The sequence below is a fragment of the Electrophorus electricus genome, chromosome 2 (assembly GCF_041902795.1).
Source record: "Electrophorus electricus isolate QZ-2024a chromosome 2, ASM4190279v1, whole genome shotgun sequence".
NCBI classification, from domain to species: domain Eukaryota; kingdom Metazoa; phylum Chordata; class Actinopteri; order Gymnotiformes; family Gymnotidae; genus Electrophorus; species Electrophorus electricus.
In genome coordinates, this window is record NC_137498.1 from 40575983 (window position 1) to 40603803 (window position 27821).

The window sequence follows — 27821 nt, forward strand, 5'->3', positions numbered from 1 at the left end:
TTATGGAGCTGAGGCAGTGGACAGACAATAAAAGCTACAAATTTGGAGTGCCCACCATGTTTGAGCATTAGTGGAGTAGCACGTGTCAGGGATGTTTTCATGGTTCATCACTTGTAATAATATCCTAGAGTAGCCTAAACGGGGCGCAAATGCTGGCATGGATCTAGAACGTGCAGGCGTCTTGCAAAATATCTTGTTACCACGCATAGGAGATCACGCGGGTGACTATGCCTTATTTGTCCTCGTGCTCAAATCTATGTCCCTAACGCATAGAGTGAGCACTCGTGCCTGCACGTGCCGTGCCGCTGGCGGCGTCCTCGCTTGGCTCTCGCGCAGCCACGTCCCGACGGGGCAGACGGACGTTTCGTGGCGCTGAGGGGTCTCCCCCGGTCTGCACGTGAGTGGCGAGTAAAAGGCGGCATTACGTAACGACCGGAGGAGGCGCCTCGCGTCGCATCTGTTACCCCACGCTTTCAGTGCGTCCGATGATTTGCGGTTAGTCAGAAAGATGGCGCTTTAAAAAAAAAAAAAAAAAAAAAAAAACCCATAGCAATTATGTTGCTTCACATTTAGCAAAGTAACTATTCATACGGTGCACCGGTGATGAAGCTTCTCGTTTGTTTGTTTGTTGTGCGTGTGCCTGTATGTCTATGGAGCTCTCTATCATTTTACTATCTAGAACATTGTGCGCGCGTCTCTCGCTCCCTGAACGTCTGTTCAGTTGGTGAGGTGACGGGTTGGACAGAGGTTTGGGTTTGTGTTAGAAATGAGAATAATGTGAAAATATTTAGGAGGTGGGAGACATTACTTTTGGCGGCTTCTGAAAATGTTAGGCTTTATTGAGCACAGAAACATGCAGGGTTGTTTTCGGTAAAGAAAAAATTAATTATCTGAACTAATTTGGATAAAGTAGACGAAATTATTTTTAGACTAAACCTACATCATAAAGTGCGATCTCTTTTTATATTTCACATTGCTGTACATGCCTACACTGTTAAACGCAAAAAAAATAAAAATAAATCGGCGGTTGTTATGCTGAAAAGAATTAAGACTTTCCGTGTAGAAACCGTAGAGAAAATCATTTGGCTTTTTCCCTGCGACGGGGGTGTGTGCAGGCCGACAGTTTAAAATCATTGACATGCGTGCTGGATTTCGGGGTTGAACGGAGCACGCCATATTGGAGGCACTGGATTATAGACTAACAGTTTCCAGCTAGCGGTGGATGCGGGACCAGTGAGTGGTCCTCCGTTTTTTGTTGTGGCGTTTCGCTCTTCGATATTTTCCTAAATACCTAATGTAACCCTGTTTACTGACACATTGTCTTGGTTGGGAATTGATACTAAGCGGAACTTGGGGCGTGTTGATTTGCTTGACGGGGTTAATAGTATCATACGTTGGATGGATCCGAGGATTGCCTGGATTCAGCCGGAACAGAAAGGACCTGCAAACACTTTATGGATGCACGTCTGGGAAACGTCTCAGGGAATCCGGACCAACTCCAGTCAGCATCATGATCGACACCACAACGTTTTCGTCAACTCGCCGACCTGCGACGTCTATAAAAATGTAGCGGCCCTGACCGCACCAAGCAAGGATGTTTGTAGGAACATTGGCAGTGACCCCACTGCCACTAGTTTATCCAGCAGCCATCATCCGAGCAATGCCAATAACATCAGAAACGGCACGTCTGTTACCGGCTTCACAACATCACCGAATAACAGCGTGCAGAACTCAAGACCTTCCCTAAACGGAGACGGGGAAATTCCTCATCACAAGAAGGGATCCGTTTCCTCGTCGTTTTCGACAGAAGCAGGAACGGAAAGTCCTTCATCTAACTGTTCAACGATAAGGACTAAGGACGGCACCAGCCTCATCAGTGGAAATATGAACAAAAACGCTGGAGGTGCCCATTTGTTTTTTAACTTTAGCGAGAGCATGTTGAATAATGTCAATCGCCACCACCATCATGTTCATTCACGGCATTTCTATCAGGACCAGCACCAGTATGATTTTCAGCAGAACTGCTTGAAGCGCCATCCGTTTCACCCTGCGATTTTTAACAACCATAATCACCATCACCCGGGCCGAAGGAAAAGTGACAATAAGGCGAGCACATATGGGATAAATTATTTACTCTCTAACTGGACTAATGGCAATCATGTCAGCTCCGGGACACCGTGGAAGACCAGGAAATACAGTCCTGGAGTTAACGGGTGAGGGGCTTTTCTTCTATAGGGGTTGCTATTCAAATGAGCTAGCTGTTCCCCTAAGCTAACGCTAGCTAACCGACTAGCCTGACTTATTTCTAACAGTTCACTGCTGTATATCAATATTTGGTGCCGGAGACATGGTGTTTGGTTGTACATTTTTGGTCCGAGGCAGTGTATGTGAATGTCAAGCCTCTTAATGCTGTCAGACCCGTTCGTTGCCCGTCGTTTCCAGGCAGTCAGTTAGCTTTAGTGTTAGCGTTAGCTTTAGCCGTCCTAGCTAGCTGGTGAAGTGGTCCACATTCCTCTTGGTGAGGGCTGGGTGACTTGAGAAATGTCTATTCTGCTGCATTCCTCCTTAGGTAGGAAGATATTTTCGAGGCCTTTAAAGCTTCCTTGCCCTATTTTGTTAATGGGATGTTGCCTCTAAAACGACATTAAAAACAAGGAACATTTAAATAAATATATAAGATGTATATTTTATATAATAAATAATTGCATAAAACTTTATTTTAATGATTAAATGATTTGAGGAATTAAAGTTTTGTGTTTCATAGTAAACCTGGGCTAGACATCTAGCAACAGTGTTTTTTACTACAGGGTGGAGAGTGTGAGGAATATGTAGAAAATATTTTCCCCAAAATGCACTCTTTAGATCACACAGAATGAGAAGTGGAGGTAGGAGGATATGAGAACACTGATACCTTTTCTTCAACAGTTGAACTTTTAGAGCCACTATTCCAGAAAGGGCTTTTTACTCCAGAATCTCAACTGGCTGTCTAATCCAGACATGCTGTGACACTCTAGAAATCCTCCTAAAATATTGCCTAATTGTATCTGAAAATTCAAGGTTGTAGTTGATGCAACGTACCAATAAGTTTATATCCTATATATATTTATTCATCTGCAGTGGTTTGGTTGCAGCAATTTGGAATTTTTTTTTATTTTATTTTTTTTTATTTTGGATAGAACCTCTTTAAAATGTACTTAACCCTCTGTTAAAGCAGAGTATTTTGGAACTGTATTTGGTGGGCAGGATCACTATTATTCCATTTTATTTTGAATTTGATTAGTGTGATCCTATGAAGGTTTGCTTCCTCTCATGAGTTTTACAGTTAGCAGTTGTGCTGACATCAGTGTTTCACATAGAAAAGATGTGATCCGCTTAAGCAAAGCACCTCTGTCATCCTACACAGCATATTATCCATGATCTTGATGATCTCAGTTTCCTTTCTTTAATGATTATTTCTAAAGCTGTTATTAAGTTTTGTAGGTCTGTTACTGCAAAATTGTGAGAGCCACAATATACTATGATGAATGCATGCTCAACTGCACTACTCTAATATGCAATAATGGTCTAGAGTCAGCATGTTGCTCAGTAAATTAGGGTTAGTTTAGCAAATTAGGGTCAGGTTAACAAATAAGGGTTAGTTTAGTAAATTAGGCAGAGGTTCCTGCTTTAATTGCTTGGTGGGTGAAAGATATGTCTCCACTCCTCCAGGTCCATACAAAAAGAAAATAAATGTTTGGGGGGGGGGGGGTTTAATCTAAAAACACACATTTCTTTCTCTCCAATGTAATGAGAATAAACAGAGGTTATAAATTCCATTAACTACCAAGCATCCCTCCCTCCAGCACCAGCACATACCATTTAAAGCTACTATATCTTTGAGAAAGTATGGGATATGCTGATAAATTAATTAAGTGAAATTGGAATTATAATCTTTCCTGGCCATACAACACATAAAATGCATGTTTATATATATTATAAAGTGTGTGTGTGTGTGTGTCTGACATTCCAGATGAAGGGTCACAATATTCACATGATCCAATGAAGATCAGTTGTTTTGGTCAGAAATGTAAAACAATAAGAGTTTAACCCTGTCCACTCTAGGGTTCACAAATGTGTTCTAATGTGTTGCAAGACAAATCATAACACTACCATATTATATCTAGCAGTATTTATGTCCAGTAGTATGTATGTCCATATAATGCAGTCCCAGTGTTTACAGAACTTTGTGACATTCTGTTCTGCATGTACATTATTCCCAGGTAGCTGGAAGCTTTAAAAAAGCTTTTTGCTAAATAAACTTCAAAACTAATTGTTAATTTTAGCCTAATGTTAGCCTACTGTTAGGTTAAACCTTAGCCTACCTTTCTTGAAAAATACAGTTGTTTTTAACACTAGTTAACCCTGAGGCTGTTTAGATTTTTGTTTGTTTGTTTTCAGATCTTTTCGTTTTTTTCATTGAAACACATTTTCAGTGAAATCTTTGAAAAGTCAAGTTACAGATGGAGTCTTAATATAAATGTATGTTAATTATAAATTAGTTTCCAACATTGAGCCCAGTTTAATATATCTTAAACCATGTTAAAAACTTAAAATTGAAAGTTTGGAACACTGAACCTGAGCCACACTGTTAGGAGAGATTCATAATCAATATAAATTGAGAAGACTAAAAGTTCCAGTAACCAATAAGAACAGGCAATGGTGAAAAATGTAAGACCCCAAAAGTTTTAGTTGGCACAAATAATAATTTATTTATTGGTTTTCTTTGCCAGTCTTCAAATTTGATTGGCAGATCTTGGTTGTCAGGATTTCTAAACTCAAACAGCAGACACACAGATGGTTATAAATATAAATATAAAACATGGTGTATAATAAATAAATAACCTAATAGCTTAACCTTCTAAACAGATAAAACAACTGCCTTAGAACATGTGGTCTCCATATTTTCATGTGCTGGTCAAGCAGTGCTCTGTGTATACTGTCAGTGGGGTTTACATTGACACCAGTGAATACAAGGAACCTTCATATTTTATTGTCACAGTGATGTTAATTGGGTCCTACTTTGAGCGTGATGCCTTTGTCATCTTCCAGACACAGGTTGGCAGGTTTCTGATCTCATTTGTAAGCACACTGAATGTGATTTTTCAATAACACTTTCAGAGGATTCCTTGACCATCAGGGTTGTATTATTCATAGCAACTCATATGAAGCCAGACTCTCAGAAATTGTGAAAAATCTGCAAATAATTTTCACAATTATAAACTATAGCCTGCATTTTGCTTTCCTTTACAAAAGCAAAAGGGGGCAAAAAAAAGCTGTTTACACCAAAGTACTGTTCATATTAGAAAGAGCATATGAGACATTTTGAAAGAGAATGCTCGAGGAGCCCCATTTTGTCAAGTGTGTGCACTCTAGGTCCACAATTCTTTTTCCTTTGTTGCGATTGCAATTTGCCTGGTAATGTGTTATACTGGTGAACCTTTGACGCAACAGGGTTAGATGGATCGGCATTACTTGAAAATAAATTATATTTATTTGTTCATGTGAATGCTGGGATTCATCAAAGTCACTGCTGAATAAACACCTGGAATGTCTGAGATTGTACTCGTAGGATGCGAATGGGGGGAGGAGACTTGTTAAAGGCCTTATTTGCGTACTGTGGATTTGGTGTGATATCAGAATTTCACAGGCCAATACAGTGATCATTTGTTAATTATAGTCATTGTTCATTTTCTGTGGCTTGTCTACTTCACTTCAGTATGGAGTTGCCCATAGAGTTTAGCTGGTGATGAGTAGCATTAAAAGCCAATTCTGTCTTTTCAGCTAGAAAATTCAAGAGAAACTTTCAGTGTTAATCCGCATCATGTGGGTGTTTGCCAGCGACGCCTCTGTCAAAAGCACTTTTGGGGGGAGGTTGCGGACAAAGTCACCCATTTTGTGTGCAGTGGTGTCCTTTTATTTCTCAGTGACGGTGACAGTTCAACGAGAACCATCTGTCTTGTTTGCAGCGAGTTCAGCAGATGCAGCCTGTCAAATACTGAAAATTGTGCTTGAAGAGGTGTGTGTGTGTGTGTTTGTTTGTGTGTGTGCAGAGGGAACTTCGCTGATGATGTATGATGCAGTTCTTCTATTTTGCTTTCTTTTTCTTTTTTAGTACAAACAGGTTGCTCAGCAGGTGCCATTGTAGATTGGGGCAGTCCTCATGAGGACCTACGTCAGTCGCCCATATTGTATTGTCATAATTTGTGCCTTTTTTTGCTTGTCTGTTTTACCTTTTCAAGCCCTAACAAAGTTTGCATTAGCTTGTCCATGCGCAGCTTTCCAAAATATAATGTCATAGCACCGGCCCAAGTTTGATACCCGAGTCCCCAGCGAGACTTCGTCAGCGATCTGCTTCAGGCTGCAGCTCACGCTGATGTCTTACACCTGCCCTTTATCTAAGGCTGCACGAGGAGATAATCGACTTTTACAACTTGATGCGCCCTCGGGCAGAGGAGGCCACCATGAGACAGGAGGTGGTCGATCGGATAGAATCGGTCATCAAAGAACAGTGGCCAGATGCTGATGTGAGTGAATGGGTCATTGTCAATGCACCCTGACAAGTGCACGCACGCACGCACGCACACACACACACACACACACACAGCCAGCATGTGACACAGGTATACACAAGGCCTGTTCTTTTAGAGCCAAGTGGGTGGATATATCAGATATATCTCTAAAATACAGTAGAAAGTCAGTTAATTGATATATTACTCTAACAAAACTTATCTTGCAGTGCTTAGCTTGACAAAATGTAAATTCCAATGACTGGTTTAAGTAGTACAGGATCCAAGCCTGCTTTGACGTCCTGGATTGTATATTGCATGTTTCAGTGCTTTTTGTTCTCTCTCTCTCTCTCTCTCTCTCTCTCTCTCTCTCTCTCTCTCTCTCTCTCTCTCTCTCTCTCTCTCTCTCTCTCTCTCTCTCTCTCTCTCTCTCTCTCTCTCTCTCTCTCTCTCTCTCTCTCTCTCTCTCTCTCTGTGTGTGTGTGTCATCAGGTTCAAATATTTGGCAGCTTCAGTACTGGACTGTACCTCCCAACCAGGTGAGTCAGCATGTGTGCATATGGTCTTACGAGCTCTTCCAAATTCCAGTTCTAGAAAGGTAAACTAGAGGGTTTGATTTTCTTCACACCAACGATTTACGATGACATGTTGTGGCTCTGTGCTGACATGCCACTCCAATCTGCAGATACTCTGCCTCAGTTTTTTGCCACTACATGTACATGAAGAATACGTTAAACGGACTCAGCACATAAACACCTGTGGGTGTAGTAGAGGCCCAACACGTAGTTCCACACTGCTGTAATTTAAGATTACCCATTATAGCCTTACAGGGGAGAGTTTGATGTCTTCAGGAGTTGGTTTCCTAAATGATTTAGAGGTATAAAATGGTAACACCTTCAACATAAAGTCCTGACTAGTAGCTGAGCCTAAAGCTTTCTGTCACTCAGCAAGAGGTTTTTGAGGATTTAAATGGGCTTTTGGTTGAGATTTTATTGTCCAGCATTTTTCTGATAAGTTGTCAAAATGTTTTATTGTAATGTAATTAAATGGCTTACCAGTTTAACAGTTTAAAGGATTCCACATTTTTCTTAATCTTGGTTCTAACAGTGATGGTTTTTTATAACAATAATCTGTGCACAGGCTGTCTGTATTTACTGTGAGGTTTATTTTCTTAGTGCTGCTATTGATGCTATTTAACATATAGTGCTAATGTTTAAAGTAAATCCATCTGAAAAATTGGTGTCTGTATTGGCAGATAAACATAGAAAATCAGATTTAATTTTGTTGCATCCCTAGTTTTAAGGTATCTCACCCAAGATGAGATTGAAATTAAAATTTGACTAGCCCTTTGTTATAAACCAAAACTGGACCCCTTATTTTAAAACATTGTCAGGTGAGATCTGTATTCTTGTGATTTTGATGTTTTCTAGTGATTCAGATTACTGAGCACAGCATCTTAATTAACTGTGAGGTTACACTTGCTAGTTCCCTGAGACCTGAGCAGTCTTGTTTTAAACAACTCCTTAGTTTTGTATAATATGAAAATAAGTCATTGTACCTTGCTCTCATTTTTAACACGGTCCAACCAGTTTGAGTAGCTCTGTGTGGTAATGTGCTTCTGAACTTCTCATATCGCAGCTTCTTACCTTTTGAACATTGGACTGTGATGTCTATTCACAAAGAACCACTTAGCAGTAGCTTGTTTTAGCTTGTAAAATGTTGAGAGTAGTGGTGGTGTTAGGTTGACCACACTACTTAACTTGTCATTGCTGGTATGTCTGTTTTGTAGTGACATTGACCTGGTGGTGTTTGGGAAGTGGGAGAGACCCCCCTTACAGCAGTTGGAGCAGGCCCTTCGAAAAAACAACGTGGCAGAGCCACACTCCATCAAAGTACTTGACAAGGCTACGGTAAGACATCCACCGGGCCCCACCGTCCACGGCACAGCTATGCCCACATCTACTCACCCCTTCATTCTGATCTTTTGTTAGTCCTGTGGTTGTTGGTCATGACCGTTAAGTGTGCACGGTTGCTCTAAATCATATAATTTGATTTGGTCATGCTGAAGGTACCAATTATCAAACTGACAGACCAGGAAACGGAGGTCAAAGTGGACATCAGCTTCAACGTGGAGACCGGCGTCAAAGCTGCGCACTTCATCAAAGACTATGTGAAGGTAAATGTGTTCAGAATGTGTTCAGCCTCTGTCTCCTCATGGCACTGCTTAATTCATCATAGAATTCGATGCCCAATTAATAATGAAGGAAGAGATGAGACTCTCAATGAGAGTCATTCACTGGCAAGCCTTCTGGCACTTGTTTTAATCATGTATTTGGTAAGGACACATGTGATTTGCATAGAGGACTGAAACATTTGTGCAGTATAGGCTGGCTGGCTGAAAAATGCCTGGAGTACTTTGACCTCGGCTGTGTTGGAAATAGCCTTCATACCCCTGCCGCACTGTGCCCAGATCAGTATGCCGTATGAATTATGTGGCCTCATAGTATGGTTTACATTCGTCACTTATTGGATACTATACTGCATACTACTACAGGGACCAATACTCAGTATACAGAATATACAGGTTGCAGTATACAGTGTGTAGTAGACTGTATTGAACATAGCCCTTGTTTTACCAGGTGCTTGCTGAAGTAGTACTGGACATGTAGCGTCCTGCTTTGTTTACACATGTGAGGAAAGGAATGTGAACTGAAAACTTAAATGATTGCTGTCACTGATCTCCATCGCATACTTACTGTAACATTGTACTATCTCTATAGACAGTCCATCAACTCCAAGGCCTCCGCTTGTTCCTGAATAGGTGTTGATGGGTACGAGTATGAGTCTGATTGTGAAGAAAACAGCAGGATGGCTAATGGCTAATATTCCTCAGATGTTTGACTAGGGAATGTGTGAATAATTCTAAGGTTGCTGTTACAAATTGGCAGTCGATTAAAAATCTGGATCAGGAGGGACTGCTTTATATGCCGAGGTCAGGTTTGTGTATCTCTGAAACATCTTTCTCTGGGCCGGTGTTTGGCTCTCAGGGTGCATGTGCTCTGGACCCTGTGCCAAACCCTCCTGCTTGTCTGAACAGATGGATCTGTCTTGTGTGAAATGAGGCTTGCTTTGGCTCTCCCTTCCCACACCAGTGCTGTGTAATCTCCCTGCACTGGCCTTGACTCTGCTCTTGCGTGCACACATTGTCTCTAATCTTGTCTCCTATTTGTTTTGCTTCCTCCCTGCCTGCAGAAGTACACCGTCCTGCCTTACTTGATTTTTGTGCTGAAGCACTTCCTCTTGCAGAGAGATCTGAATGAGGTCTTCACAGGAGGCATTAGCTCCTACAGTCTCATCCTGATGGTCATCAGCTTCCTGCAGGTAAAAAAAATAAATAAATAAATGGTGGTATCTCCATCAGGGCATGGACCCCACACTCCGTGAGAATTAGGGGAGTGAGGCGTGCTGTTTTCCTGTCCTCTGCCCTAACCCCTCCAGTGCTTCCTTGTCCCGTAGCTGCACCCGCGGATTGACGCCCGCACACCCAACGCCAACCTCGGCGTCCTCCTCATTGAGTTCTTCGAGCTGTACGGCAGGCACTTCAACTACCTGAAGACTGGCATCCGGATAAAGAACGGTGGAGCCTACGTGGCTAAGGAAGACATGGTGAAGGCCATGAGCATCGGCTCCCGGCCATCTATGCTCTGTATCGAGGACCCCTTGCTCCCAGGTGCTCCCGCGCTGCCCTGCACACTTGCCATACGCTCGTCTGGTCCCATCAGCATGGGAGGGGCTCTCATGAAAATTCAGTTAACTTGCTGGCTTTTTCTAGGAAAGCCTTGTTTCAATGTTTGCATTGTTGCCTTACAAAACATTTTGATAAGCAAAATCTGTACCTTAGTAATTGTGTGGTGTGGAATGATGGTGTTAAATTCTTTCTTGAGTTTTGAACAGTGGTTTTCTAAGTGTTTGTTCATTTTATGTGTCAGGTAACGATGTGGGCAGGAGTTCATATGGAGCCATGCAGGTGAAGCAGGTGTTTGACTATGCCTATATTGTCCTTGGCCATGCAGTGTCCCCTCTCGCGAACTCCTATCCCAACAAAGACAGCGACAGGTGAGGCACATGTGTGTGTGTGTGTGTGTGTGTGTGTGTGTGTGTGTGTGCGCGCGCACACACACACACACACGTACCCACATACATGCACACAGACACACAGTGTGATTTGCTCTACTATTCTACCTGTCTGTTACCTGTTAAAGGGCAGCCAATTAGGTAAAATAGTCCATATGTATTACAGCATTTTGTACCTGGCCTGACATTTCCATTCTGTTTTGTAACTGTTCTGCTGTTTGACCTGTTTTGCAACTGCTCTGCCTTCCACCTCTTTACTGCAGCACTCTGGGGCGCATCATTAAGGTGACCCAGGAAGTGATCGCCTACAGGGACTGGATTGCTCAGAAGTGGGGAGGGAAGCAGCTTTCCCGGGTAGAGAGGAATGGGGGTAAGCTGTCTGCAGTATCGCTCTGACCGCCTGCTCACCCAGGGCACGGAAGGGTGCAGAACTGTCTGTTACCCACCTGAAAGCCCAGGGCACGGAAGGATTCAGAGCTGTGCACTTTCCCCAAGAATTATTTCCATGCTTGGTGATGATCAGCACATAAATATAAAGGTCTTGTTGACTGCAAAATTGATTTTATAGTAAAAATATGAAAATTGAAAGTAAACCATGTGTGTAAATTTAAAAGGATTTTCATTCTGAATGGATTGATTATATTTTTCCATGCAGCTGAGAGAGTTTTTCTTTGTTTGTTTGTTTTCATAATTTTTTTCCCCGTGCATCTGTAACATGAATCTGAACGGCACTGTATGCTTTCTGTGCCCACAGTGGGTCTCTGGGTCACTATAGCAACACTCAGCTGTGCCTTCCAGAAGGGAGGAGCCCAGTGGTTTATTAAAATGTCCTCTATCCCCTAGCAGTATGCCCACCACACAGTACTCTAACTTCTGAATAATGAACTTCAGTAAATAAAATGGGGTTTGTTAGGGTGGAACATTAGCTGTGTAATGGTGTGTGTAACCTTTTAAAACAGCAACAACAGAGACTCCTAAAACCTTTTTAGGAAATCCACACTTCACTATCAGTTTCTGGTGGTGCACAAAAAACACTGTTAAAAGGAAAGTAGAAATGACTTTGTATAATATCATCAGCAAATATTAGATATGTTATGAACTCTCTCTCCATATAAAGTAACCTTCAATTTGAGTGTTTTAAAAAAAAAAAAAAAAAAAAAAAATGCATGTGACATCTGAATCATTATGAACTGTTTTAGCTCCACCCCACCCCCCCGCAATCACGCAAACATCAAACAATTCAACATCAAAAGTTGTGTGTATCAGCGTATCATCTAAATGATGCAGTACAATACAAATAATGAATACAACGTGTGGGTGTGTGTCCAGGTCCAGCTCCTAAAGAGGCTGTGGAGCAGACAGACCCCAGTGCCTTGCTGGGTGTGGGGGTGGAGGACCAGCCCCAGAGGGACTCGGCCTCTCCGAACAGCGCTGACTCGCCCATGTCTCTGTCCAGCCCCCAGCAACACTCCTCAGCCTCCTCCCTGTCGGGCAGCGACATCGTAAGTATGAAGCCCCGCCCCCTTAACCCTCCAGCCCCACCCATTTACACCTGATGTCTAGCATTTGTGCTACCCCCTACCTTCCTAGTCTGTTCTAACTTCTTTCACTTCCTCACTTCCTTTCTCTTTCTCTCTTCTTCCCATTTTTCTTCCCCCCCCCCCCCCCCCCACCATGCATCTTTTGTAGGACTCAGACAGTACCCCGTGTGTCGCACCCACAGTGCCGTCCTACCCTCTTCAGACACTGGGCACGCTGCCCACTGAAGTGCATATGAGCATGAGCAAAGCCAACCTTACCACTCCACTCGCAATGCCCCCTGCCAACCAGGTGAGCTGAGGCAGAGAGCAGTGTTCGTCGAGGACAAACCCCCTCACTCTCAGCCAAATTCAGGCTTGAGAACAAATTAAACGTGGTTCTTGTTGGAATCAAGTCACTGGAATTTCCTTGCAACCCATGTACGTTTTCTCTCGGTTTTGGCTGAAGTCCACCTGCTGTTCGGCTCCTTTGTGGCGTGGTGGCCATCAGCCTGCGAGAACAAGGACTAAAATGAGCTCTTCTGGTACCTGCACACTTCTGTCTGTGTTACAGGCTGGCATCTCCCTTTATCTGTTTATTGACATGAAGTGAGCTTACTCATAGTGAATGTGGTGGAATTGCTTTATGTATAAAGACCTCGCAGGCATGTCCACTGATGGGTTAAACCCAGGTTAAAAACTGGGTTTCTCCTTCTTAGCTGAGAGTTTCAGTGCCAGGTCTTCATCTCTGGCAGGCAGGTGTGTATGGATGACTGAATACTCCCACACTCCTGTAACTACACACGCGCACACACACCAGCTTTCACATTATTTTTTTATTTAAATAATGCTTCCTGTAATACACAGTTGGTCGTATAATTTCCCTTATGTGTCCTGTCATCAGGCTTTAAACAAAATTACTGAACATCAAGCAAGTTTCCCAACAACCCAGATCCATCTCTAGTATAATGAGGCCAAACAGGCTGTTTGGTCTCTGGTGTTTTATTTTGGGGGATTTTGTTTGTTTGTGTTTTTGTTTGTTTTGGAAGGTGGGTGGGTGGGGGGGTGTTGAGTGTTGTGCTCAGACCGCTCATGAGATTTTCAGAGAAAATATTCCCTCTAGTACTAGTTAGTTAGTTTGTTTTTTCATGAGTACTGATATCTTCGTGTGTGTGTGTGTGTGTGTGTGTGTGTGTGTGTGTGTGTTTAGTCCGAATGCAGTTTATAGAGGAATATATGAAGCATACATTTCTACCGCTTGAGTCATCTGACAGTTCATGCTGTGTGGTTAGGATTTGAGCGCTTGTATGTTGATGGCTCTTGTCCTCTGTGTCCATGGCAGGCAGGTCCCAAGTTCCCTCTGAAGGGCTTCCACAACGCAGCAGTGGCGCACGGCCCTGTGATGGCTAACCGCGCCCACATCCAATACAACCGCAACACCTGGCGCCGCAGGAAGAGGGACAGCCTCCCAGCCAGCATCAGCAGATAAAGGCCACGCCCCCACCATGCCTTCAGCGCGTTCCTCCACCCCTCTCACCTCACTCGAGCAACCCCACAAACACCCGTCTCAATTTATTTTGTCTCACAATGAAGACTCGACAGCGTCTCCTACTGTTGGGGTGGGCCTGTGGGCTGAGGGACCAGCAGAGCCTGCCCCAGCCCCTTGTGCAGTAGCGGCGCTAAAGGTGGTGCTACCTTCATTCTGCTCCTCACACTCTGCATGGCTGTTTTGGTATGGTTTTTTTTGTTTTGTTTTTTTAAGGAGGAAAAAAAATCCTTGGATGATGGCCTCAGAGGACTCTTCCAAAACAGGAACAGTCAGTGTTCAGTCCTTAGCTCTCTGGCTTCCATTGACCAGGAAAAAAAAAAAAAAACATTTGGGTTGGGGGGTTTTTTTTAATTGTTGTTTTGGGTTTTTTGTTTTTGTTTGTTTTTTTTCCATTATTGTTATTGCAATTTCAGTGTGATGTTTTTTTTTGTTGGTAAGAGCCTTAAGGGACACCATCTACCAGTGAGACGTGTGAGTTTCATCAGCTTATGGCTGCATGTCATTCTGTTGTTTCAGGGTAAGGTGTTTTTCAGATGCGAAGGCCAGTTTTGTGTGTACGCACAAGCAGCTTAAGTGTTGGAGAGGGTGACTCAAAGTGAGTTATATGTGCAATAACTTCTTTCTTTCAACTATTTGAATTTAGACACCAATCGTATTTAATTATGTGCCCAGACTTTTTTCAAAATTGCTTTTATTTTGACTTTTTAATTTTGTTCAACATTTACAGTCTCTGTTGTGCATTGTCCTATTTCCAAAAAAAAACCCTCCACACTGAGCTTTATTTGAGTGAAGTAAATGAGGTGTGAGTTGTCTCCTTCTCTGGGACAAGGAGTTGCACTCAGTTGATGGGTTTCAGTTAACAATGTCTTTGCCTGTCTGTCTTTCCCGTGTTCATTCTGCGGAATGATTTCATCACTGTCTGCAGATGGCGCCATTTCCTTGAGATTGTTTCTCTGCAGATTTGGTGTAGCCCTTCTCGGCACTCTTGCTGTCTTCTCCCTGCCCTGTGTGCATGTGTGCACGTGCGAGTGTGCATGTGTTCTTACCCTTTCAGACTGCTTTTCGATAGGTCGTGAGAGACGCGGCGTACCTGAGAAGCTCAGCTGAACTTGTAGCTAATGCTGCCTGGCCTCTTACAGTGCAACTTTATGCAAAGTGCCCATCTCGCAGTTCTGTGAGGGCACCTAAATCGAACAGAGGACATGACACAAGGGAACTTACTGTGATTCCTTTCTGGAATCTTAATGTGCATTTCTGGGATCTTTATGCTATTTTATTGCCTTCGCCATCTCTGTTTTCTCTCACTCCTGTACTGTATTGTGTACTTTCTGTCTGTATAAGGCACACTATGCTGTATTGCTTTCACTAGGAGCGTTACAGGCTTACAGGTTATTGTTACTATGCAAGTGGGGTTGAGTGTGTCTTCATTAGTGTCTTGTGGCAGCCCGAGGTCAGTGACGAGAGACTGGAGGCAGAGCAGGTGCACCCGTAGGGCTGGCCAAGGTACACAAGAACAGTTCCTGTATGCAAGTCCGTCTGGTTCCAAAAAAAATGAAAACATAAATTTGAAAAGAAAAGTGTGAGGGGGGGGGGGGACCATGAAATATTTGGATTATCTAACTGCTGCCCTCAAGTGAACTGTTTTGGCAGCAGAATCTCTCTCTCTCTCTCTCTCTCTCTCTCTCTCTCTCATTTACTATCTTTCTCTCTGAGATCAGACGGATTCTATCAGTGCAATTAAGACACTGAAACCATGTTTGTGGCGACTGCCAAAAACCAAACTTTGAATGCGTATAACCCTGTATGTGGAATGACTTTCACTGTCACACACACACACGTGTGTGTGTGTGTGTGTGTGTGTGTGTGTGTGTGTGTGTGTGTGTGTGTGAGAAATGTTTCCAAGGTCATGCCTGCCACAGAGACTTTTACAAACACGTAAACTGAGCAGCAGGAGTGTTCCCACAACACTTGACTCACCCACCTAACAATGCAATACAGCAAAGATAACCACAACGGCAGTTATCTGCTTTTAGGTAGAACCAGCATCTTTGCCATTGGCCAGACACTGAGGCAGTTTGAGGCTTTCTATAACTAAGCTCGTCCTCTCTACCGCGTGACTCTCAGACAGGAGGAGGACACGCTGAAGAGAAGTGGTTGGTATATTTTAATCTCTTAAGGTTTATCCTCTATGGCCCCATACTGCTAGATTCAGTGTGATGCTCCCCATTAGATGTCAGTGAGCAATTTTTAAATGTACCTTTTTCTCTGACGTCTGTAATTTTGCAGTGGCCAAAAGCACTCTTTAAATTCTCAATACAGAAAGCCCTCAGAATGGCCACCCAGAATTTGAGGTCATGTAGAGGAATGTTTTCTTGTTGTGTTTTTGTTTCTCCAATATTTTTATGTAATTTTTTTTCTATTTTATTTTTTAAATAAAAGTCTTGAAATCGTCAATACTTGTCACATTGTACTCATTACAAATTCATCTTGTTGAAAACATGTAGAAAACTTAAGAAACTGGCCAGTGTTGGTGGTTGTGAACTGTTCTCATTAGAGTTGCTCTGCTAATCTCTGCTCTGCCCCTAGAGGGCACCCTCACTCTAGGTCTCTCACCACAGCTCTTGGACTTTAATGCTTGATCTCATTCACTCGAAATACTTACATACAATTGGCTTTTATGTAGGCATTTATGTCCTTTCCTCGTTCGTTTAATATGTCTCTGTAGTCCAATTTCCATGTTAACAATAATCACTAGAGAGAGGGAGAGCATATTGGAACACGTGTACTTTTCTCAAAGGAATGACATCTATTAAAGATGTTTATGAAGTGAAGCTTTATAGGGTCTACTTCAAGAGCCCATATACAATTTGCTTTTGTGTTTTATAGTGCTTTTTTATACCCTATTTAGTCTCTAATGATGATCATAAGCCTTTTATCTTGTCTAATATATACTTAGGATGGTCCTCTCTCTCTCTCTCTCTCTCTCTCTCTCTCTCTCTCTCTCTCTCTCTCTCTCTCTAAAACCTATAAAACAATGTCTGACTAATAGACAGGGGCCATGTGCAAAATGAACTCTCCAGTATGATGAGATAAACATATACAGTTAGAAAGAAGTCAAGATGGCACAAAATGACAAAGGGAGTAAGCAGGAGAGCAAATGAGCGATGTCTCCACGGGGCAGTGGAGACATTGTGAAGGAGTCCCAGCAGAGATAATGACTTCAGCAGTGAGCTTGGTATGAGCGGATGCAGAGGGGAGATGGACTCAGTCTCCCTAAAGCCCTGTCAGAAGTCACCAGAGGTAATGAGCTCCTGCAAACCTGTGAAGGAGCATGGATATCCCCTGATCCAGACGGACATTCTAATTTTAAGTGATTTTTAGATTTTTTTTTTTTCTTTTTTTAATGCAAAATTGGCTTTTTGTGCTGCCTACCATTAGTAGACATTCTGAGGAAAATCACCATAGAGAATTAAATATGTCCTCTGCAGAGTTCCTTACTGGTGTGTTACAATCTTGTAAAAGATGTCATTTTCTCAGGCCAAAGGGGCATTATATTTTCCACTTCCTGGTAACAGTTTGCTATCTGAATTCGCTTCCCTGTTTGCACTGGTCCAACCTCACGAGATATGAGAAGTCAGGGTGAGACCATGCTGCTTTTCACTGGGATGTTTATCTAGTCTGTGCTGCTGTAACAAAATTCAAATTTGTGACACATAGGCTGCTTTGCAGGGAACAGACTAAAATCTGATCATTAAACTGCATTCAGTTATCTCTGCCTCAGGTGTGGGTGTAATATATCAGTGGCATGTGAGTAAGATGAACTTTTTTTGAAGGGTAAATTCAAGAAAATTATAGTCATGGTCATCTATGCCATTTAAGGAAGATTATATTTTGCTCTGCACCACACATCTTTGACCCTTTTAATCTTAGCATGTGTAATTGTGCACTCTCAGTGGTTGTACTGCTGGCGTTTCTCCCGTGCTGTGCCAGATGTGCCCATGCTGTACACGGGGTCTGGTGTTGTTGCAGGTACAGAGGAACCAGCTGCAGAGAGCCAGGCAGAATGTTTTAGCATCATTAGTATTTTCCTCTCTGAGCAATTCAGTTGGATGCTTTTATTATGTCTGCATGCGAACAATGTGTCCTTAATTTGTGTTAGTCTGGCCACACATATTGTGGAGGGAAAATTGTGATATTTGTTGTCATTACATTTAAAACCTCATATCCGTTGTTTGAACTGGCCCCAAAATCCACATGCAATGACACACTGATGTAAAAGTCATGTAATAATGCAGACGAGAAATGGAAAAAGACAAAGCCTTTATTGCGATTAACAGGATCTGCTGGCAAAACTCTATGGGGGGTGCAAATGCAAAAAGTCCTTTACAATTAAAACACTGCAACATAGTTATATAGAACTCATTGCTAACTCAGAGCATGGAGAGGTTCGAATGTTTCAAAAACTGCACCCCAGATATCACCACTGTAAGATAATGTTTTGAACAGTGCTTACTCTGCCCTATTAAGACTGATCCTTGTGTGCTTCCGTTGGGAGACTGAGCTCAGATACGCTCCAGCGTTCGCTGGTGGTCTCAGCCAGTCCGGTGAAAGAAGTTTTAAAAGTGATGAAATTGCAATTAGCTCTCCTTTTCTTTCCACTGAAAATATGACAAGCTACAGACCAAAGGATTTCTCACAGGATGTTCTGATCAAAGGGTCCTTTCTCTAGGAATGACTCCCTGCTTGTTACCATGGCACCAACCTGCATGTACAGAACACACATGAACATGTAATTAATCAATAAAAATACAGCAAATGCTTCTTCTGCCTAGTTATTGCTAACCTATTTTTTATGCCCAATGTTCTGTTTTATGCCCAATGTTCTGACTTAATTTAAGGTGTATTAACTTAGCAAAATCCTTTAAAAAAAAAAAAAAAAGTTACTTCATTGTACAAAACCTTCAAGATGTTTAAATTTGGGAAGATGACATTTTCTTTTATTTTTAAGCAAGCATTATGGTTGCTAAAGGTGGACTCACTAAATTGCCTGAGTGCAAGAACATTGTTGATTGGACTTAGCCTGGGAATTAGTGGCCATGCAACATCAAGACCTGTGCATTACGGCACGATTTGCGAAATTACAAGTCCAGAGTGCAGTCTCTCAGCAGGAGGGAGGATTGGCTAGTTTCTGAACCGTTCACACTTACCTCTCCTCTCCTCTCTCTTGGCTAATTCCTTTCTCTCCCATCTCTCACCTTATTATTGCTGCATAAATGTTATGGAAGGTACGGGAATGAGCGCGCACCCCCGTGCGCAGGGTACTCTTTTCTTTGGCGTGCCATCATTCTGTCACACCGTCTCCTTATGGCGCCCCCCCCCCCCCCCAATCCTCCGAGTCCATTTCCACTGCACGAGAAAAGAGAACAAGCGATTACGATCTCGTTAGCTTTGCTACACGTCGGCACGTTAGAAGAAGCGGGGGGACCACAATACGAACTGTGACAGTTGCGAAAGTAACTTTTTTCTTTCTCCGAGTGGTGCGCTTTTCTCGAGCCGTGTGTCTCTTACATTACTATGCGCGCTTCATGACCCTGCACCACCGGATCTGCGTGGAGCTTCCCTTCTGTATTTTCCTCATGAGTCTCACTTTGTCGCATTCCTTTGCTAACAACTGTCCAGAGCACAGGGGGCCATGGTCTCCGCCTGAATCTGAAAAACACAGATCTAAGATGTTAGTGCACAACAAACACCCTCCCCACTCCCCAAAATGCGCGCGGGATTAGTTTTGGACACAGTGGGCCGTGAGACGTGGGACACGTCGCTCGGGCTGCTGTAATGACTCTGCAAATTAAAGAGTAAAGAGGATTGCGGGAGTTGCGGGAGCATGTCACCTTCACCTTTCCACTGCAAGCCTACTGAACTTTGCAGGACTGAGTCTCATTTCCACTTTAATAGACAGTATGGAACTGTGATTGGGGAACTGGGCTCTTAACTTTAATATGTGAAATGTAACATTTCTTGGACTAAATGCACAAAAAAAGTGTCGTTTTAATTTAGGGCTTATATGTCGATTGATCTCCCTAATATGTGTGTATATATATATATATATATATATATATATATATATATATATATATATATATATATATATATAAAGGGATATGGATCTATATATATATATATATTAGGGAGATAAATCGAAATATAAGCCCTATATATATATATATATATATATATATATATATATATATATATATATATATATATATATATATATATATATATATATATATATATATATATATATAAATAAAGGGATATGGATCGATATATATATATATAATGACTACTTACTTACTGCCAGATAATTTCGATACAGATTATTGCTCAGCAGAAAGGGTCACTAGGTAAGGCAGGATGCCACATAGAAAGCTTTCTGAGGGAGACTGTAAAGAAGTAAACTCTTAGTAGTACAAAACGCTGCCCTCCTGCTGTTTCATCTCTGAGACAGCTGTTTTATATACAGAGCTTTTCCTGTCTACTTTCCCCTGATTACAGCATTACTACGTGGCAGCAGGCGAGCACAGCCCATCATCCCCATTACTGGGGCAGACTACCAATAATACCTAAAACACTTGAATTAGATTAGGTTCACACCACAAAGGAAAGGTCATTCTCATACAGTGGCAGGGCCATTAATTTTGGTGTGTTTGTCATCTGTGTATGTGTGTGGAGCTCTGCAGATTCACGCGGCTAATGAGATCATTGGGGCATTTCAGTGGGTAGACTCACTGGAGTCCTGGTGCAGCAGAGATCTGTGGTTTCTGCTATTAGAGGGGCCAGCCATAATGCAGGCAGATTAATGAAGTCCCCTGGTGCTCATTTTTAAATGGCACTCTATACAATATGCTCCTTCTTCCCACCTATTTAAAGAATGGTTACATAACATCACTTCCAAGGATACTTGCTGAAGTGTGAAAGCCAAATTTAGTGCTGCAGGGGCTTCCTTGACACCTGCTTCACATGCTATGAGGTGTGTGTGTGTGTGTGTGTGTGTGTGTGTGTGTGTGTGTGTGTGTGTGTGTGTGTGTGTGTGTGTGTGTGTGTGGGTGTGTGTGTGTTGCATTTGTGTTTTTTCAAACAGGTCAATAAGTGCTGTGATCACAGCTGCATATGGTGACGCAAGAATGTCACTCTTGGATGTTATTATCTTTGGTGATGTAATTACCTTTAGAATGTAATTAGCTTTCATATACAATCCATTTCTTGCTGAGTGCACTGTAGTGCACCTACATCTTGGAGGGCTTGAATATCCACCCCTCCTCTCCCATGTCCAATAAATTGCTATCCCCCCAATAAATTGCTATCTCTCAGTACTGAGAGCCTAGCCCCCCCCCCCCCCCACACACACACACACACACTTGTCTCTTAAATCACCAAGGTGAACGTGCTCTCCAAAGCCAAGCAGATATGAGCGATGTGGTAAGTCATGTATTAGTAGAACAGAGTCATGGATGACATCACATGTAGCATCTCTGGATGTAGAAATACCTGCCAAATTTGTTGGAAGCTGCTACCTCCAAGACTGACTGCAGCACGGGGAGACTGCAGCCATCACTTGTTTTCATGAACAGACATGCCAGCCTCCTTCTGTCTTACTAACACAGCAAAAAAATGCATTCTCTGCCCTGTTGAGGTGAACCATAGACTCCATACACAAGCCAGCCACCGGCGGGATTGCCCTTTGTACGGACAGCTAACACTGCCTTTCCTGGGAAATATGTAAATTAGTGTTTAAAAAAGGCAGATATGCTAATTGGAAGGTGTTCCTAATTATGAGCATGGAAAATGCCACAAGGCAGCAGATGTTCTGAGAGGAAGAACTTTAACATGCGTGGGAATCCACTACACTAAAAAGTCTCAAATCAGCAGTGTGAATTGGTGGAGAACCTCTCCCAGGGCTCTCATGGTAGAGCTGTGATATGTTTGTGTTTAACAGCCTGCTCACGGTGGACTGTGTGTCCCCGGTTTCTTTGGCAGGCTAGCAGGCTTCCTTCCTGCCTCTGTTCCCCCAGTAAGCAGTTCAGAGCTGACCCTGAAAGTAGCAGGAATCCACCGCTAAAAGCCTCGAGTCTGCGCGCCATCTGGCTCTGTCTGGAGGAGGTTTGTTCATTAGAAAACCCTCGAAACCTGTACCAGCAGTCCAAGACACGGCGCCTGCTCTCTGCGAGAGACAGAGAGAGAGAGAGAGAGAGAGAGAGAGAGAGAGAGAGAGAGACGGGACCTGAACCACAAAGGAGGTGCTTCTTCTGCCTCATCTACCTATGTTTTCTTCTGAGGGAAAATGGTTTCCTTTTAAAATGAGACCTCAAAAACATGTAAATATGTTTAGTCTAATTCAATAATAGTATGAATTGTGAACTACTGTTTTTCCTTGTTTTGTTTAAAATGTAATGTACTGATTCTATTATAAATTACCTGTCCAGTTGCAAGGCACTGGGACACTATTGGCTCTTTTCTCGTGTTTTCGCTCTTAGGCAGGCTTAATACAGTGATTCTTACATACTGCATGAAACACTATTCAGGATTATGTTAATTTACATTTCATTAATGTATTACCCATACATTAGAATGTATCTATTTAAAATGTATACATTAATATACTTGTTAAAGTAATGCAAACCTTATACATAACAAAAAGTTAGTCTACTTTTTTGGAATGTAATTTAAGGATTTAACTTAATTTGGTGTAAAGAAACTTTGTTTAGTTTACTTTAATATGTCACTGTACTCCTTTGTTGACCTACAAAAATCAGGTTGAGCTTTTTATTTTTTCAGCAGGGGTTTAATGTTTCCTTTTGCTTTCCATCTACTCTCCCTCTGACCTCCCGGAGTTATTTGTTTCTCTTCTGTGAGGACTCTGCTTGTTATGCTCTGAGAAACACACACAGCTACAGCTGCTGGACTGACTGCCTCTTCCTCTCCTCTGTCCCTGCCTACTTGAAGGCTTTCTACATCCCTTTCCATTTCTCATAGACAAACACACACACACGCACGCGCACACACACACACGCACGCGCGCACGCACGCGCGCACGCGCGCACACACGCACCATAGAGTCACTTTAACACTTTCTCTCTCTTTCTGACGCTCTCCTTCTTCCTCCTTCTCAAAAAAAAACACTCATGCACTCTCTCTTTCTAGCTCTCACACTCTCTCCCTCTTTCTTCCTCCCCCCTGTTCTCCCTCCCTCTCTTCCTCTCCCTGCTCTGTGCCTGACTCCCTCTCCTGCTCTCACTTCATCATGTTGGCTGCAGGATGCTGCGAGCAGCTGCTCTCTCCCTCCTGCCGTCCCGCGGGGCGCGCCTGGCCAGCCCGCCACAGCTGAGCACCCACCCCGAGGAGGAAGAGCAAGACCAGGACCAGGAGGAGGAAGAGGAAGAGGAGGAAGAGGAAGAGGAAGGCTCCAGCGGCAGCGCTGGGCTCCAGGCGACCCCCATGCTGCGTGCGCAGGCAGCCTACCTGCTGGAGGGGGCAGAAGACATGGGCTTCACGGCAGCTGGGCTGAAGTCTCCTGACTGGCTCTACGAGTCGTACTACCGCATGAGCCAGCAGCACCCGCTCATCGTGTTCCTACTCCTCATCGTCATGGGAGCATGCCTGGCTCTGCTCACTGTCTTCTTCGCCTCTGGACTGGTGAGAGAGAGCACTCCTTTCATCTGTCTGCTCATTTTGCCCTCTCTCTCACTCTCACGGTCTTGCACTCTTTGGTGCTGCCAAAGTACGTTGGCTCTTCTCATTGTGTCAGTCCCTCTGTGTTCGTCTCTGGTGATCATTTTCTTTTTTGATAACGAGGGAGAAGGAACGTGCTCCCCGTATGAAGGGATACAAAAAGTGTTGGAGAGAGTCATAGCAAAGTGTGTCGCTGAAGAACAGCGCTGTCTGTCAACGTATGTGTGAGAGTGAGAGAAAGAGACATTCTCCCTTTCTCTCACTCTGACTCTCACTCACCCCTTGTTATTTCTTCTTCTCCCCCAGTTCTGTTAGGCATTATATATGTTATATATTGGCTATTATACCTGACTGTACAGCGGTACATGTGTATGAAGTGTGGTCTGTAACACTCAACCATCCTGTAGTGTTATTACATGGGGTTACTGGGCACAAAGTCAGGAAGACAGCTGCAGCCGTTGAACAAACTAGCTAATGACACAAAAAAAAAAGAAACTACACTTTATCTGGAGTCTTGAGTGATCAATTTTAAAAATTATTTTAGCCCCTGTCTGCCTCTGTGAGAATGGCAGAGTTTTCTGATTTTTACAGTGGTAACTTTGGCTTTTTGTGGCTGAGGTGTACTCTGGCTTTTTAAATTCCCAGATGCTTTAATTGTTTGACTTGTGCAGTGGAATTAAACAGGACAAAAGATGGGATCAGTTTGTTAATGACTTCATTTAAATCCTGCTATTGTGTGAGGCAGAGGAACTGTTCGAAAATTGTGAAATATTTGTTCTACGGGAGATTTCAGTAGTGTTGAAGTGTTTAAAACAATTTGTTAAGCCAGGATGTACACTGTAAACTTATTAAGCTTTATTTTTCATGATTTTGTTTATGGGAGAATAGTAAAAACAAATGTTTTGCCTCCTTGTGTTTATGTACATGGCACTGTAGGAGAGGAACAGCATTTGTGCCTCCTTTGTAGGTGTGGTCCATATCGACCCTCTCAGAAGTAGGCGCGGCTGGTCCATGGTGAAATGTTTTTGTGTAACTGAATTCTAAAGCAGGTAGAGTTTCATATTTATCAGCAGTGGTGGGGCAGAGATGGGCACAATTTTTCACTCTGCCAGATGGGGCTTTTATAAGTGAGATTTGATTTCTAACGATCCAATCAAATCCCCCCATCCTACTACCCACCCACACACACACACACACACACACACACAAACAAATACACACACAAACAAATGCACATGCACATGCACACATACAGACACACACACACACACACACACACACACACACACACACACACACACACCTTCCATCCTTTTCAAATTACTCTGAGAGGCACACCTTGGACCAGGGCCATAGCCCTACAAAATTACACATTTATACAAACACAAATACAAACACACACACACACACACACACACACACACACACACACACACACACACAAACACAGACACACAGACACACACAAACAAACACAGACACACAGACACACACACACACACACACACACAGACACACATACAGACACGCACACACACACTCACACTCACTCATTCACTGCTGACTCACAATCCATTTTCTTTTCAGAGCTCAGCTTGGCCACAGTGTGCAGAGAGCCACTTGGCTCTTCCTCTGGTCGAGTGCATCTACATAGCTGTAGCTGTAGCTCCAGGGGAATTGTGACTGCGATGGCTTTATTGGCCTGGGTTACAGAGTGGTGAATACACCTCATAAAGCAAACCCACTGCTGGGAAAAATATTCCAGTGTTGGAGGAACAAAAACAAGCACACCTCTGCTGGCTGGTTTCCTCACCAAGCAAAAAAAATCCTGTTATGATGCAACAGTCCTTTTTCGGCCTCTTTGAATCAGTGAAGCCCATTATAATTCTGGCTGGACAATCAGTTTTGATTTTAAATAGTTACCTAATAGGATGAGCAGAAGGAAGTGTGGCCATAGTACAGTGGAATCTATTCTTCTGTATCCTTAGATGTTGAACTGTGTTGCTGGGTATTGTAGTTTTGTCTCTGTCACTATGCAAAGGGAAGTGCATTCGCTTTTTGTCTTGCTGCAGTGGAGGATTGTATGTTGCCGAATCCGTTGTCGTGTGCACACATGTCGGTTCAGCGTGTGGTGTGAGCCATGTGTCAGAGTGGGGAAATGGTAAATGCAGTGTGTGGTAATGCTGCAGGACTCAGCACATGAAAAGTGCATGTGGTGTCTTGTGGAGGAGGAGCTAATGGGCTCATGCTCCTCCCACTCCACACCCATGCATGTGTAGATACACATGAAGAATATACCAGGAACAAAAACAAAACCCATCACACAAGTTTCCATGTCTCTCAGATTTGCAAACTCAAAACTGGTGTTTCAGTGTGTTGTGGTTTGAGTGTTCAGGAAGTTAGCTTCAAAGTGCTGAGCACACACACACACACACACACACACACACACACACACACACACACACACACACACACACACACACACACACACACACATACTCACTCTGCCCAGTCACACAAAACTGAACCCATCAGGCTAATGAACAGGATGGCTCTTGTTGGCAACAGAGCGACCGTATATAGGGGATTGATTGCTCTTGCAACTGCTAGGAAGTGGGTTTAAATGGATTTAAATTATTTGAAATGGGCAACTGGCTGTCTCCGTGCCCTCTCTTAGCCAGGAAAGTGGAGGCTGACATGCAAAAGCACTTTCGGCCTCGAGTCAAGATTGATAAAAGAAGGACAAAAAAAGCCCGAAGTTTAGCGACTAATCATGCAATCAGAGACCCGGTGTGCTGATTGGACTGTGTGGCATGCATACTCGTGCATGCTCAGGAAAGGTACATTCAGGGCTACAAGTGTGTGGGAGCCCTGAATACCATTTCTGTCCCCCCCTCCCCTCTTTTTTTTTTTTTAATGTATGAGAAACATGAAGCCTGTGCATGAATGTGAGTGTGTGAGTGATTGAGAGAGGCAGCACCAGCTCCTGCGGTCGTGATTTAGATTCAGCGTGTGTGCGAGTGTTTTCCTGAGACTGTACCATTCCCGGGGGTGTCTCCCCTCTTGGCTGGTGACTCATTTGGCACTGATGGTATTATTTTAGCCCAACTATACTGGCCTAAACTCTTATTCACTAATTAGATCAACCTTACGCATAAGACCATTTACCTAAACACATCACATATCATGGATCACATATATGCCCGGAAATTACTTAAAAATGAATGGTCTCATTAGTTAGTCTCATTATGACAGACGGACTCATTTTATGGAGGCTGTGAGGTAAGGAATCGGGTTCAGACTCTATACCTGCCTGCCGGTTTTGTGGACTGGCTGCCTGTTCCTGCAGTGATATGAGCCTGAATAGGAATAACTCCTTATGCATTTCACTGTGATTCTCACACTCACACAATCACAGAGTGAAGGAAGAGTGTGAGTCATTTTATTGTTATGTCATGTCTAATGGTCTATGATCTGTAAGAATGGTTGATGTTGTAAATGTTGTGTGTTTTTTATTGTAAAGCACTTTGAGACAATAAAAGTACTATACAAATAAAAATGTACTCACTTATTTATAAAGGTCGTGTTGAATTCTGAAAGTCTAATCAGTATGTTGAATGTCCCCCAACTAAAGTGTGTTTAGAGCTCATGATATTGGTGTGTCATATCAGTTTTTGGCAAATATAGTATGTTAATCTAGGTTTGGCCGTCTAAACACCTCGTGAACGTGTTTGGTTGTGATCAAACTGTTTGCACTTAATGAACAAACAGTACTTCTGCCATTTGTCCTTTAGCAGTAATATGCTTTTGCTGACCCTCCCCCTTTTGCAGGACATGGAAGACCATGTGGCCTTCCTCATCACCGTGCCCACCACCCTGTCCATCTTCCTCACTATCTTCGTGCTCGTCTGTATCGAGTCCATCTTCAAGAAGCTGCTCCGCCTATTCTCCCTGCTCATCTGGGGCTGCCTGGTTGCCATGGGTTACCTCTTCATGTTTTTTGGAGGGATCATCTGTCCGTGGGACCAGGTGAGACTGGGGAGACATCGCTACTTTCCTCTTCCACCTCCGTGTAGCAGCTGTGAAACACTGAATCGCATGACTGAAGGATCAGTGGTTTTCCTTTGCTCGAGTATTCATTGACTTATTCAGCTCTTCGTAGGTGAGATGAATCCTGTACAGTCTCACAGTTGTTTATGAATTGAAGCATTTCAGTTAACTTCATTCCAAGTTGACTCTGATGATTTGTGCTGTGGTAGCACTGGACTTGTGTGTGTGTGTGTGTGTGTGTGTGTGTGTGTGTGTGTGTGTGTGTGTGTGTGTGTGTATGTGTGTGTGTTTGCA

The 27821-nt window shown here is 43.1% G+C and overlaps 2 protein-coding genes across 5 annotated transcripts in view; both read left to right on the forward strand.

The window, feature by feature from the left end:
* Window positions 1-144: 144 nt before the first annotated feature.
* tent4a (terminal nucleotidyltransferase 4A) lies at window positions 145-16199 on the forward strand. Of its 2 annotated transcripts, XM_027030422.3 has the most exons (12): window positions 155-2213; window positions 6440-6563; window positions 7038-7084; window positions 8335-8455; window positions 8614-8721; window positions 9798-9926; window positions 10062-10275; window positions 10535-10661; window positions 10943-11049; window positions 12009-12181; window positions 12369-12509; window positions 13539-16199. In XM_027030422.3, the coding sequence occupies exons 1-12, from the start codon at window positions 1399-1401 to the stop codon at window positions 13683-13685; spliced, it is 2253 nt and encodes a 750-aa protein (XP_026886223.2). In that variant the 5' UTR covers window positions 155-1398; the 3' UTR covers window positions 13686-16199. The 2 variants fall into 2 exon arrangements, with proteins under 2 accessions (XP_081559605.1, XP_026886223.2); XM_081703479.1 differs by lacking the exon at window positions 12369-12509 and having other exon boundaries at window positions 145-2213.
* A 5641-nt stretch (window positions 16200-21840) lies between these two features.
* adcy2b (adenylate cyclase 2b (brain)) overlaps window positions 21841-27821 on the forward strand; it is a 42213-nt gene continuing 36232 nt past the window's right edge. For 2 of the 3 annotated variants that reach the window (XM_035529406.2, XM_035529408.2), the window contains exons 1-3: window positions 21841-22123; window positions 23063-23441; window positions 27309-27506. In XM_035529406.2, coding sequence (XP_035385299.1) covers window positions 22122-22123; window positions 23063-23441; window positions 27309-27506 — 579 coding nt within the window. In that variant the 5' untranslated portion in view covers window positions 21841-22121. The remainder of the gene's footprint in view (window positions 22124-23062; window positions 23442-27308; window positions 27507-27821) is intronic. The other variant, XM_027030425.3, reaches the window with a different exon arrangement.